The sequence below is a fragment of the Guyanagaster necrorhizus genome (assembly GCF_019112545.1).
Source record: "Guyanagaster necrorhizus MCA 3950 unplaced genomic scaffold BT62scaffold_16, whole genome shotgun sequence".
In the NCBI taxonomy this organism is placed as follows: Eukaryota; Fungi; Basidiomycota; class Agaricomycetes; order Agaricales; family Physalacriaceae; genus Guyanagaster; species Guyanagaster necrorhizus.
Genome location: NW_025064895.1, coordinates 1,129,979 through 1,143,020, shown reverse-complemented (window position 1 = coordinate 1,143,020; position 13,042 = coordinate 1,129,979). Strand labels below are relative to the sequence as shown.

The window sequence follows — 13,042 nt, the reverse complement described above, 5'->3', positions numbered from 1 at the left end:
TCACAATTTTAAATAGCTATACTGTTCGTCGCCGGGTCCAGAGTCAGACTAGCATCGGTCGTAGTATTTCTGAACTCCATACATGTCGTGTCCTGAAGATCACACGCGTCCGACGGGTATATTTGGAGGTCAATTTTCTACCCCATTAAAACCGGCAAAGTAGCATCCGACTTGCATACTGCAGGATTGTTTCCACGCAAGTATTGGATTTGAGTGAATAAAGTCCGTGTTGAAATGGAGTTAGATGACGCGGTCATCTCTTATACACCATAAGGTATGTATCCAGAGCAGCAAGTAGCGTGGCCGTAGTCAGAGAGCGAAAGATAGGGCGAGCCCAATTTCATAGATCCAGTGAAATATTGAGTAGAAGGTGTAGCTGACGCGGCTATATAGTAAGTATGAACTACATACAGACAAACGGAAAATGAATTACATGGAGAAAGATCAAACAGTCAACCCACCACAACACGAACCCCAGGAAGAGATTCAACAAGTACTCGAAGACTCTGAAAATTCCTGGCCTCCTAGTACGATAATACGAGGAGATTTGTTGCCTGAGAGCCCACGCTTCGGAAGCGGTTTGATTAGACGCGGGGAAGGTAAGAACGACGTGATAATTTCGGAGGACGAATCAGTATCTGTATCCGAGGAATCCTCTTCGTCTGACTCGGAAGATGAAGACGAGCCCATCTGAAAGTCAAGACCCTGCTGGGATTGGGCATCTTTATGATGTTCAAAGACTCCAAGACCTAGGTTCTAAGACAGAGTTAGATAGACAGTATAGCTGGGGTTGGATGACGACGAACCATTTCAATGTATTGATTCATTCCCTCTGTGATATGTTCAATGTTAACGCTTTTCGGATCTAACTCAACACGCTGCGCCAAAATAGCATTTGATGCCTCCATCTGAGGCAGGAATGCTTGCACGCGAGACAGAACTAGGACGCGGATATCGTCAGCCTTAGCAACTGGAGGTGTATCAGAATGCCCACGTTCGCTTGGGGCGTCCACAGCAAAAGTCCTTCTTTCGCCAAAGTCAAAAGACTTAGCCGTGGTCGCTGGAGGCCTAGGGTCGGAGGCAGTATTGAGCTTGTGCATTACGGCCTCTATGCGAAGGTCAGACGGATTTCACGGTGCAGGGAGGGGAGCGTACCTATTCTTTTTATACGGGCATCTTCTTCCTCTACTTCCAACCTTTCAACACGATTTTGAGCGTGCGTGTCGTCCATGCAGGGCGGTTGAATCGTGATAGTGATAAGGAAAAATACAAAGGATATCTTATTGGAGTGCTGTAAATTGGAACTCCGACAAACTCCGAAACTACACGTGATGCGACGCGTCCTATCTGCCGTGGAAGGAATGTCAGTTTTCTCGTTTCCCTCGGTTTTGGTCTGAAAATTGGTAATGACACGCAATGCATATGTAGAATTTTTGAATAACCCTGTTTGAGATGCGTTATTGCGAGACTTTCTGCAGAACGTAATTAGTGATGACCTCAAAAAGGAAATTGTGACGTGACCTTTAGTACTCGTCCCTTCTACTATCACATCACATTGCCACCGAATACACCTCGACTTTTCTTGCAACAATGCCTAGCGACAGAGATAGTCTTATTGGTATGGGATTTGAGGCCGCACGTGTCGAGTGTAAGGGAATTTCATCCAAATATCACGATTACTTCGTTTCGATCGCGACTCGACTCTCCAGGGGCGCTCAAGGCGACGGGAAATCGTGGACTGCAGCCAGCAATTGACCACATATTGGAGCACGGAGAACAGCCTATACCGGATATGGGTTCAGTATCAGAGTCAGCTGGCTCCGCACCGATGGACGTCGATGAGGACGACGACGCAGAAGCCACCGCTAATCTAGCTGGCCTGGAAGCTAAGGTGTGTGACCCAAGACGTGTTGTCGTATTATTGCCCGCCTAATGATGAACACAGAGTATCAAATGTTCAGAGTGTGGCAAAACTTTCCGGAATACAGCTCTCGCCAATTTCCATGCTGAAAAGAGCGGCCATATTGCATTCGAAGAGTCCACAGAAGAGGTGAGTCCACTTCTTTGAGGAATCCTCGCTTCTCCGCATGATCACCCTTATGAGCAGATCAAGCCCCTTACGGAGGAAGAAAAGATTGCAAAGCTCGCTGAACTCCGGGAAAAGACGTCCGAAAAGCGCGCCAAGAAAGCTGTTGAGGAGGCTGTCGAACACAAGGAGAATGAGAAAATTCGTCGAAAAGCAGGCAAGGTCCGATTTATTCCTGTTTTTTTGTTCTTCTTCCGTTGTTTTATTACCGATTACAGGACATGAATAAAATCAAAGAGGAACTCAAGGTTAAGGAGGCCATAAAGGAGGCGGAACAAAGAAAAAGAGGTTCACCTATCATCGCTGCGCTTGTTACATTTTTATTCACCCTTGATGCTCAGATAAGATCGAAGATGCTAAAGCTAAAGCGGCAGTGAAAGCACAGATTGAGGCCGACAAGAAAGCTCGTGCTGAGAAAGCTGCCAGGGAAAAGGCCCTTCGAGAGGGTAAACCTATCACTGACAATCTATCAACTACCGCTCCTGCTACTTCCCCCGCTCCGGCGGCTGCGTCGTCATCTGGTGTTAAAGGTAGGGAATTCAAAGAAACTCGATTACAAATACGCATGTCCTCGGGAGGGCAGCCGTACACAACGACTCTATCGAGTGATGCTCGTACGTACGCCATTCATAATCTCATCGCATGACCTGACTTTCATCTCCTTAGCTTTACGTGAGGTTGCAGAATTCCTTGCGGCACAGTTGCTATCTGTTGACGTTGAAACGGTAATGTTTGCCCAACACTTCCCGAGGCAAGTTACCAGTTACGTTGTTTGACACCGAAACCTCATGCTGCTGCTCCTGGATAGGAAAACGTTTTCTCGTTCAGATTTCTCCAAGTCTTTAAGGGAGCTCGGACTTACTCCCTCCGCGGTACATGCACCTCATTTCTGTGTATGGTCTCGATTATTGACCCTAATAGGAAGGTCCTTATTGCTACTATTCCATGAGATTTTCATCAATCTTCAATTACCATATCTGCCGTCAATCAAAGACGTATGATACTAACCATCGGCGTGCCTTCGTACAATGCAAGCATATGCAGACCATGAAAAACATCAGACATATCGGGTCATCTGCATTTAGTGTAAGAATTCAGGTGAAACGAGAGCGTGCAGCTATCTTACGCAAGTTCCAAAATAATTATCCTTCCATCTAGCGTTCCGATTGCTATCTTGTCGTTTCTCTCATCTAAGGACACTCGGGTCCAGCTGGCGCCTTCGTGCATGTTGTAGACAGTCGAAGCATTCGTGTCAGTGACTCGACCCTCATTGACACGACTAAGTATGCATCCGGCAAGTCTTTGTCCCGAAGATGCTTGTAGGAAATAACTTTCTGTATCCGTGTCCAACCACACCGCCGTATTATACTCCCCGATGGCCATGTCAGTTAGAGCAAAAAGCCGTAATGGTGCAGATATGCTCTGCACTTGAATCGGAGTGAAGTCGTAGAGCAAGTGTGACCCTGGAGGGTTGGGATATATAACGAAGTGATTGAGCATATTCGTAGGCCAAGGGAATGAGCTCGCGAATCTGATTAAAACGCTGATGGGCTGGGGACCCCGTGCGTAGGAAGTGTGGAAGGCCAGACGACCAGAGTCGACACTCCATTGCCAAACGTGATGTGCCAAGGGATGAAGGACGCCTCGGCTCGTCGTTGCCTGACGGAATAAATGGAGGGAGTAGATCGCAAGGAACCTGGATCGCAGGATGATTAGAAAGTCGTTGAAAATAAGGGTTTCAAAACATGCTTCAGCCTGCCAAGCATATAGTGAGAAGGACCCCGATTCGGCTGCATTGTTACATACCTGAGTTGGTTGTGCGGCTTGAGGAGGCGGGAGGGGAGGCCTGACAAGTTCCATGCGGTGTCCCACACGGCGTACGTCGCAGACGAAGAGTTGATCATTATGATTGCGTATCAGGACGATGGAGCCTGAGAATGCAAGGAGCTCGTGTACGGGGCCAGGCATCCTGGCGATGGTAGCGAAGGCGGCGCTGGGGTTATGGGCCGTGGTAGAGATGGAAAACACCTGAAGACTATGCTAAGGGGTAAGCGTCACCGAAAGCGACGAAGAAAAACAGCGTACCTAGAATCTTGGCCTTTAACCGCGACTGAAGGTGGATAAGAAGCATCTTTATTGAAGGCACATCCACCTAGCCATGGCCCTTGACGCCTCGCGATGCAGAAGGGGGTGCGGTTGATATCCCAGCACTCGATAGAGAGCTGGGCAGGATTCGGCCGCGCATGAATACTGAGGGCGGCGGACAGAATGTAGGAGTGTGGGCCACGAGTTAAAAATTTGAGGGCGATAACCCGTCTTTCCTGGGCAGGTAATCTAGTCGGCCCGATACTAATTTCCAGCTGCCTCGTGGCGCGAGGCGACGGCGAAGTCCAGTTGCGGCGGGATCGAACAGCGCGGACAACGAGGCCTTCGAGCTTCCCTGCCCCTAGGTTATTAAGCCATCCCGGAGGGCCTGAAGGGAAAGGGATACTCTGCGTTATGATTTGTGTGCGAAGAAGGAGATGCCAGACGCTAGGAAGCCTACAAAGCTCGTGCAAGTACCTGCAGACCTACAAGTAATTGAAATCTATATCGGCGATTGTAATTAGGAAATCAATTGATCTACCCGTCTTATCCTCAGAATGTCGTCAAGACTGAGGAAGCGAAAAACAGCCAGAAAGAGGTCCACAGGTAAATCTAAAAATGGCATGGCCTTAGGAGCATGATTAGCGCGAAGCAAAGGATTGAAGGCTGGACACCAACAGGAAGATCTAGCGTCGACAGGACCAGGGATGCGACCAGAGAACGACTCGACGGTCATGCACCATACAGCACGAACACGAGGCACTGGAAGAAAGGAGAAACTCGATAAAGGTGACAGTAACAGAGAAGTTGCTACGGATGGAGAAGTCCAGTCTCCGTCAGAATTGGGCTTTTAAGGAGCAGGAATGCACGAATTGCACAAGATTTACTGTTCCGTGTGGACAGCGGTGCCTTTGGGAAAGCCGCGCTGGCACAAAGCTAGATCAAGGTCGATGCAAACAAGTCGTTACAATTACGAACCAGCACCAGTCCCCTCTCACGATGTGGACGTGGTAAGCGTTAAATTTCGGATGTTCCATACCTTCTGCAGAGGTGGCAGACATATTTCATGGCGATGCAGATACCAACTTGGAAACCAAATCGACATACGAAACAAACGGAGACAACAAGCGGCGGCCCGACTCCGCGGTCGATAAAATCGCACATTTGGTGCATCTCTTTCTGTAACACCATTACATCAGATTCTATCTTAAAATTAACCACATAGCCATGCCTTCATTCACGGGTGTTCTGAACAAACATTGGGTCCGTTCCTAATCTCCTTTGCCCTTCATCATGTGGCGTCATCTGTTTCGTTTACATACAGAACCGCGAGGAGCACAGTTTTGGGACTGATCAAACAGTCTAAACTGGGGGCTCCGGTCGCACGCGTCCGATATGATGGATTTTCCTACGTGTGTTTTTTGAGCTGGGTTCCTTGGGAGTATACAGAGGAGTAGTAACGGGTACCTCGAGCTCTAATTTTTATAATCTGATCAGCCGGCTGACCTGATCGGTATCGATAATGTGAGAAAAATGACGCCCACGAAATGAGTGCGATCAGTCCTCTGAAAAGTGCGATTGAGCCGTGGGTAGGCGGAGGCGGTTGGTACCCTCGGCTACGTCGATTCGGCGAAGTTCAATAGGTCACTACTAGCATAACTGGCCCAGGGAAACGGCTCATCCTCAGAAAATCACAGACTCCAGTTAGCCCATCGGCCAATGAGGGTATAGGTGTCTATTGACTGGCTGCGGGTCCAGAACGAGTCATACATTGAAAGCAAAAAGTTGGATGTGACGTGACGTGACTTTAAGGGGCCATAAACAGCGGCATCTTTCTTTGATTGGAGGATGTAAGAAATATAGTAGCCCATACGCGCAAATACTTCAGATAACTTGTTATGATGTGAAATTTCCTACAGCTGACAGGACCGGGTGTTTGTATAATAACTCACCTTCATTGATCTACGATAAGACAGGTATTTGAAGCACATGTCTTTTAGTTTTAGCGCCCTAGGAGCTCTCACTCACAACATCCGACTGCATGAGGTGATATATCAGAAAGTAATGGTGTGTTCATTAGTGAAGAATCTCTTCTCGTAACGTTGACCGTCTTGTGCCAATGAAGGTTTAATTTCCCGATGACAGCAATTGGCAGTGACAGAAACCTGCGAACGTGATCGTGCTTCAAAGACAGCTCAAAGCATGCACGGTACGTTGAAACATGAGGGAAGCATCTTGCATTACGGGCCTCGACCTTGAGTGGCGTCGACCTTGAGAAGGCAAAAATCTCGAATATTCAATCAAGGAATCAGGGGATGTAATTGAGTCACCCTGCTCTAATTGCTGCATTTTGCTGCCGGCTGCGACGTCCAGTAAGTAAGTACGTCAGATTTGGCTTGCCATCGTCATGGTCCTGGTCAATACAGCGCTGGCCTATCCGCGTTTGGGATAACTCCAGACTCGCCACAAGACCTAATTACGTTAGCTCCGACTCGGTAGTCGTTCCATGTTATATAGTCTATGTCCAGCCATGAAACTCTTCCGAATCGGACAAGTGCGATACAATAGGACGAGAGATATTCAGTTGAATCCAGCACGGATACTTAAACTGGCGTTGTGAGTTCTCGTGATTACAGGTCTGAATGAATGGTCGAGTTGCGATATAGAGTCAGTATAAATATGCATTGCGATGGCCAATGGATCGTGCAAACTACGAAAGGTTTGACCTTTGACTCGCAGATACATGTAAGTAGAGAAGTCATTTGGATCAAAGAGTATATCGATCGTGAACAAGCAAATCGACCATAATAATAGCGTCAGAAAGTCCATGCGCGAGTTAAGGTCTATTGTGTACTTAGAAAATAAAAGGAAAAGTGGGGAAAAAAAGAAAGCACCGCGCTCACAGTGCCTCAATGGCTTTTCTGACTTCCTCCGCCTTCCTCTCGAAAGCGGCTAATTCCCGCTCACCATCCTGCTTGAATTTTTCGTATTCAACACCCATCTGGTATCTGATCCACTCCTCAACAGTCATCGACAACTCAGCTTCCGTAAGGCTTTCAAGCGGAACAAACGATTCCAACGCGAGAGGAGGCAAGAACTGGAAACCAGCATCCAAGGATTGACTACTGTCGTGCTGAGGGTCAGTATTTATTGATGGAGGAGACAGCGGGACGGAACGAGGTGGAGAACGAGGAGGGGTCAACGGCTGTGTCTCTATGTCGAGCATTGAATTGCCCTCGTTTGTGTCATCCATTCGCACATCCGGCGCCTGTGGTTGTGTTTCTTCTGGGGTCTGATGGTGTATTTCGGACGAGATATCCACCGTCGCCGCCTTTGCCTTGCCTTTTCCTTTCCCCTTCGAGTGGGATGGTTTGGGTTTCTGAGGCAGTGGTCCTTTTTCATCTTCTTCCTCCGATGAAATCTCTACCAGTTTTAACCCTGCATCTATCTCGCTCCGTTCTACATCGCTTGTTGTGCCACTTTGGCTGACATGGGAGGATGATTGTGTATTGGAAGCGAGGTTACGTTCGGCTTCATGCTGAGAAGTTTTCGCCTTCACACGGTGTGCATTCCCTGAATATGAGGCCACGTGAGGAACATTATAGCGAGCGCTGCTGCCGTTCAGTTTCATTTGGGAGCGCCCATGTATTTCCTCCATGATTACGTCTTCATCAGGCCCTGAAAGGTCATTGTTTCTGGGTCCAGGTGGTTGCCGGGATGAGGAGGAATGCCCCTCGGGAGACGAAGGTTTTTCTCCACAACGAAGGGCAGAAGGTGCCTCCGGCCCGACTTCATTGGCTTTGACTTTCGTGGCCTGCGATTTAGAGGGCTTTCGGGCATGCGAGGGGGCTGGGGCCGTGACTGCATCGTCGACGTCAGAACCCTGAGGACCCTCTGCTGGAGTGGGCTTCGACTTGACTCGTGGTTTGGAGGCTTTCTTCGACGGCGCAGGAGTCTTTGGAGGAACATATTGACTCATGTCTTCCTCCGACTGCAACTCCACCACTCCTGGGTCAGCCTTCTGAGTGGAAGTAAGCTTCGGTTGCACCTTCGATGTAGGTTTAGATAGAGGCTTATTTGAGTTGAATTCTGAGATGGCTGGTGCGGAGAACTCATCTTCTAGCTGACTATCTGAAGGTGGTTGTCCCTTATGTCGAGTTGACCTAGACGAACCTTTGGTTGGTGGTTCCAGAACGGATTCGTCGTCCCGCAGGGGTAGCTTTGCTTTGGATCGAGTCGATCTAGAAAATGCCTTCTTTGCGAGCACCGCTTCATCTTCCGACTGCGTATCTGGAGGAGGGGGGAGGGGTTTAGACCGCGATGGTTTCGTCGCTCTGGAAGGTGGTTTCTTGACCGGCGCATCATCGTTCAGATCCTGTGGTGATAGAGTTCTGGCCGGCGCCCTGGATGACGGTTTGCGGGTAGTGCTTTTCGCCAGAGGTATTTCATCCTCATCCACCTCACGTTCCCTAACCGCTCGTGACTTTGACTTGGATCTCGAGGGCTTAGGAGGCGGGAGACCAATTTCGCTCTCTTCCTCCTCCGTTTCAGATATGTCGTTCGGTTTGGATCTCGTTTCATCGGCTGTGGAATAGCCGGCAGCTTTCGTCTTGGTTTTTACCGACGGTTTACGTGTTGTACTTCTCCCTAATGGCACCTCATCCTCAACCGCCCGAGATTTTGATTTTGATCTTGAGGGCTTGAGAGGAGGGGGTTCTGGGTCGTCGTCCTCCTTCCCCTCGGTTTCAGCGACAGCCTTTGACTTGGATCTCGATTTCGATGATTTGCGGAGGGAATCATCATCGACCGACGGGGCGCGGGAGGCCGAACGCGATCTAGTCGAAGCCTTTCGGATCCGAGGTGGTGGGAGAGGAGCGGTCATGGCATCGTCTTCATCGTCCTCTTCTGTATATGCCTCTCCTGTATGTGCAGAGCGACGACTGGCTTTAGATGAGGCTTGTGAACGGGTGCCCGGAGTTTTGGCGCCCTTCCCAGTGGCTCGAGGTTTACGCGGCGTCTTGGCAACACGGCTGCTCTCAGGCATGGAGGAGACATCGGAAGAGTTTTCTGCGCCATCGAAGCCCTTCGTAGGCATAATCACATCATTATGTTTGCTCTTGGATTTCGATTTGGGGGGTGGCTTGGGAGCTGGGGAAAGGTCGGCAAAGATGGGGCAGTTGCCATTGGCCTTCTTGACTCGCTTCAGATGTTCTTCCCTATAGAATATATGAGAATAAGAACGAGAGAAAAGAAGGGAAGACGCACCATGGATCATCATCATCATCCCATCCACTCAAGGAGACGCCGCAATATAAGCACGTAGCAAGATCGTCCCCCGGTTCTTGGGGCATGTATATGAAGCCAGCACGCGCCATCTGTGAGAAATTAAGGATTAATGAGTGTGGACGCTGGTATGCGTGAATTCGTACTTTCTTCGAGGTGCATCCGTTCTTGGTACTATCGTGAGGCCAGCCATCGTCGAAGGTAAAGGTGTCAAGTCGAGCCTTCTCCATCGCCTTGGATAGAGGCAGGCGATTCTTATTCTGGGACACAAATCTGTGAAGGGTTCAGCTGCAAAAACGACAACAGCGCCCCATTTATCCTTACCTTCCCTGATTGTCTACATCATTTCGCAAACCACATCGGACCACTGCCCAAGAACAAGTCTTTGCACATTTGCGATAGTGAATATCGAACGGGTCATCATCACTGTCCCATTCGCTGAGCTGCTTGCTGCACATGTAGCAGGTAACACTGTCCCTGTCCTCTGGGCTGGGGTCGTAATAGAAACCAGCCTCTGCCAACGTCTCTGGATTCGCCTGGAAGGCGGACGGATGGGGCCATTTGAGTGCAACGGTTGTTTTCTGGCCATTTTTTACGCGCTTTGAACGCGTAAACGAGTCGATACGATTCTGGAGGATCTCCATTACTCTGAGGGTAATGAGCCGTCTGTTGACCGTGACAAGGTGACGCGTCGTCACTTGTGTGACAACCGCCGAATTCTCCTTGGTGGCACGGTCCGCCCTGGTCGGCCACATCCATGTCCTTTCCTCGTACCTACAGTCGTAATTCTACCAAAAGGAAACTCAGCGAAGCCATCGACAGCGATGAAGATGTTCCGAAGTGGCGAAGGCGCACCACCCCGCCAACGCCCTCCAAAATACCGAGAGACTTGTCCCAAATATTCGAAACGGCATCGCCAGCAGTGTCATCGTCGGGATCCCCAGGAAAGCTTGCAAGGCGCATGCTGGGGCGGTCAAAAACGGAGTCCTCAATAGACAGCACTAGCCGGTCAGGAAATTCCACACCGAGTCTAGCTCGACGGACGCCTTCGTTGCCATCCATTCTCTCGCCGCCGAAACCAACAGTGCCCTTTCCAGATCTACCACCCCCACAGCCTCGTGCCCCGACAAAACGTACCTATGCCGGAAAATCAAGATCCTTTCTCGTTTCCTTGCCCGTAAATTCCTCTGCAAATGGCCTAGGTCTCGAAGATGATGACTTTCTCGACCGGGAGTCATATTCTTCTCTCCGCTCTCGTTGGGGCGTCGACATGTCAGAGGACGATCTGTATCCTCAGCCTTCCCAATCGCAGTCGCATTCTGATTCCGATCCTGCGACACCTACCTCGTCTTCCCCCAAAAGGTCCAAGAGCAAATCGAGAGGCAAGGCCTATCATAATGTTCTCGTCCCTGAACCTCTTCCCAATGGAATGATGAACCCGCTGAAGAGTATCACGGAGCTCCGGAGCAAGGGAGAGAATAGAAGATTCTTGGACGAGGTTGGATATCTCATTGAAGGCATGGATAAAGATGGCGCCGTGGGCTTGCGAAGGGCGAGGTGAGAGTCCATCTTCTGAATGTCATGCTATACTTATGGGATCCAGTGCTTTGGAAATAGCGACAAAACTCTGCGACTCTGATTTTACTCGCAAGGCCAAAGCAGCAGACTTTATCGGTCAAACCTGGGACACCTTCGTCGATAATGGTGCAGGAGATGGGAAAGACCAGGTTGGTCTGACGCCTGCGCATCTCGCTCTCTCTGAGCTCCTTTCAGATTTTAGACCTTATTCTGGCCTTTTTCTCGGCACTCGTCGCTAGAGACGACGTGTCTCTAGCCGATGTCGCTGAACGCTCCAGTTCGCCATCCACCAGCTCCGTGCCAACGTCATATTTCGCAACAACGCTCTTTGCTATGCTTGCCTGCCTCACCCCTGAAACCGACCTTTTGTTAATCATAGCAGGAAGTTCTCCGGATATCCAGCTTCGTAAACTGGGAGTCAAGAAAAACGAACAGATTTTGGTAAATACAACGGGCTTATAGGCGACCATTTACTAAACCGTCTTATTCAGTTACGTTCAATCCACTCAACTATTTCCTCGTCCTCTCTATTTGCAGACGGAGTTGCTGTGAGTCGCATTGCTCCTTCGAGGCCCTCCCGCCCTCAAACTCTTTTAGGTTTCAACATCTCTGTTAATAACACATGCTCTGGCAGCTCTTCCACCTTCGTTTCTGTCTACAGTTCACTTCGCATCATTACTCAAGTCGCTTCGTCATCATTTGGATAAACCCTTCCCGTCGACAACTACCCGTTATGATAAAAGTATAGACTTCTCAAGCACTCATAATATCTTGCGACTGTTTGACAGCTTCCTCCTTGGCCAATGGGCGGGCCCTGGGTACAGTAGTGTTCAGTCAAGAAATCTTATTGAGAAAGCGCGAGATGATTGGCTCCTTAATGGGCTAATCTCTTGTGCAGTCTGCACCGAAATTGCGATGAAGAGTTCCAAGTCCGGTAGCAATGCAGACGTCGGTGCGCCATTGTAAGATTAGGAGTTTCCAGCGGCTGATTTTCTACAACAGACGATTGCTTAGATATGATATTTCGCGTTCTGGTTAGCCTCAGTCACAGAGACCAGGACTGGTGCGAGAACGTCCTTGCGCATCCGTCAGCGCCACTGTTCATCATTCGAACAATCGTCAGGGCCGATCGCATACGTCATGAACGTCAAGGAAAAGCAAAGACGCTGAACGGCAAAACGAACACCGAGGTGAAGAAGGAGGAGAGCGATATAGAGCTCGACGACAAAGAAAATTCTGAGGACGATATATCCCAGGCTCGTGTTCTAGACCGACTCTGCCTTGCGCTCGGCCTTTTCACCAATCTGGTTCAAGAAGTCGAAGACGCGAAGGATGTCCTACGGGATTTGCGTATGCATCATTCCATCTTCTCGGCATCAGTGGGCTGATCTCTCTGTTCTAGTCTTTGATCCTTCCTGTACCTTGACGAAGCCTGCCTGCCTGCATAAATGCTGCTGCCGTCACCCCGCCAATGCGCTTAATCTCCTGGCTCGAGTTTACCTCCATCAAGTTCCTATCTCTGAGGACCCAAAGGTCAAAATGGAGCGTCAGCCTTCTCCCGCTTTGGGTTCTGATCCACTGCAAAGCGCGGACGCATCCTTCCTGCTGGGCCATCTTTCTGTCCTTTTTGGATTACTCATGAAAGGAAACGAAAAGAACCAGACCGTCATCCTAGATGGGCTTTGTCCCACCAAGACGACACGTACCGTACAGCTGAACTCCTTGGTAGAACATGCGGCTGACCTTGCCGCTTTCTATGCTGTCATCAAAGGTGGAGAGGCTGATGGAGAGGGAAACAAAGGGGAAGATGTCGCGAAGGACGTTATCAGGTTTCTCCAGGATCTTCGTGACAAGCAGAAGTAATATATTCTAGTAACTTACCGTACAGATTTGTGCTACCCTACCCTTGTCAACCCTTTTCTACTCTTATTTATCTTGTTGGAATAATGAACAATCTGCAAGCTTCCGATCAACGCAAGTTCGCTAACCCATATCAAGCAGCCGTCCATC

At 49.4% G+C, this 13,042-nt stretch overlaps 5 protein-coding genes across 5 annotated transcripts; 2 read left to right on the top strand and 3 right to left on the bottom strand.

The window, feature by feature from the left end:
• Nucleotides 1–486: 486 nt before the first annotated feature.
• On the bottom strand, nt 487–1,231 carry BT62DRAFT_898171 (uncharacterized protein; the record flags this gene model as incomplete). The annotated part of the gene is made up of 4 exons (XM_043183324.1): nt 487–756; nt 807–940; nt 995–1,108; nt 1,156–1,231. 4 exons carry the CDS (start codon nt 1,229–1,231, stop codon nt 487–489), a joined length of 594 nt encoding a protein of 197 aa, XP_043038668.1.
• A 295-nt stretch (nt 1,232–1,526) lies between these two features.
• Nucleotides 1,527–3,137, top strand: BT62DRAFT_933591 (uncharacterized protein). Its single transcript, XM_043186584.1, has 9 exons — nt 1,527–1,648; nt 1,710–1,891; nt 1,946–2,050; nt 2,108–2,248; nt 2,305–2,374; nt 2,428–2,700; nt 2,753–2,837; nt 2,895–2,958; nt 3,012–3,137. The coding sequence occupies exons 1-9, from the start codon at nt 1,591–1,593 to the stop codon at nt 3,033–3,035; spliced, it is 1,002 nt and encodes a 333-aa protein (XP_043038667.1). The 5' UTR covers nt 1,527–1,590; the 3' UTR covers nt 3,036–3,137.
• BT62DRAFT_1027976 (uncharacterized protein) lies at nt 2,961–4,907 on the bottom strand (the record flags this gene model as incomplete). The annotated part of the gene is made up of 5 exons (XM_043178306.1): nt 2,961–3,841; nt 3,893–4,121; nt 4,172–4,627; nt 4,649–4,656; nt 4,713–4,907. 5 exons carry the CDS (start codon nt 4,905–4,907, stop codon nt 3,209–3,211), a joined length of 1,521 nt encoding a protein of 506 aa, XP_043038666.1. The 3' UTR covers nt 2,961–3,208.
• Nucleotides 4,908–9,387: 4,480 nt separating this feature from the next.
• Nucleotides 9,388–10,098, bottom strand: BT62DRAFT_898172 (inhibitor of apoptosis repeat-containing protein; the record flags this gene model as incomplete). Its single annotated transcript, XM_043183325.1, has 3 exons — nt 9,388–9,546; nt 9,601–9,727; nt 9,779–10,098. The coding sequence occupies 3 exons, from the start codon at nt 10,096–10,098 to the stop codon at nt 9,388–9,390; spliced, it is 606 nt and encodes a 201-aa protein (XP_043038665.1).
• Nucleotides 10,099–10,179: 81 nt separating this feature from the next.
• BT62DRAFT_933586 (uncharacterized protein) lies at nt 10,180–12,994 on the top strand. The gene is made up of 7 exons (XM_043186583.1): nt 10,180–11,011; nt 11,058–11,181; nt 11,228–11,473; nt 11,524–11,580; nt 11,630–11,984; nt 12,035–12,382; nt 12,435–12,994. Exons 1-7 carry the CDS (start codon nt 10,212–10,214, stop codon nt 12,893–12,895), a joined length of 2,391 nt encoding a protein of 796 aa, XP_043038664.1. The 5' UTR covers nt 10,180–10,211; the 3' UTR covers nt 12,896–12,994.
• The last annotated feature ends 48 nt before the right edge of the window (nt 12,995–13,042 follow it).

What these genes read in the sequence shown, in the direction of transcription:
- BT62DRAFT_933591 (XM_043186584.1), top strand. Translation starts at nt 1,591, where the DNA reads ATGCCTAGCGACAGAGATAGTCTTATTGGTATGGGATTTGAGGCCGCA. An exon ending in TTCGTCGAAAAGCAGGCAAG is followed by an intron (nt 2,249 to 2,304) that starts GTCCGATTTATT and finishes TACCGATTACAG; the next exon opens with GACATGAATAAAATCAAAGA. An exon ending in TTTGCCCAACACTTCCCGAG is followed by an intron (nt 2,838 to 2,894) that starts GCAAGTTACCAG and finishes GCTCCTGGATAG; the next exon opens with GAAAACGTTTTCTCGTTCAG.
- BT62DRAFT_933586 (XM_043186583.1), top strand. Translation starts at nt 10,212, where the DNA reads ATGTCCTTTCCTCGTACCTACAGTCGTAATTCTACCAAAAGGAAACTC. An exon ending in AGAAAAACGAACAGATTTTG is followed by an intron (nt 11,474 to 11,523) that starts GTAAATACAACG and finishes CGTCTTATTCAG; the next exon opens with TTACGTTCAATCCACTCAAC. An exon ending in CGGTAGCAATGCAGACGTCG is followed by an intron (nt 11,985 to 12,034) that starts GTGCGCCATTGT and finishes TTTCTACAACAG; the next exon opens with ACGATTGCTTAGATATGATA.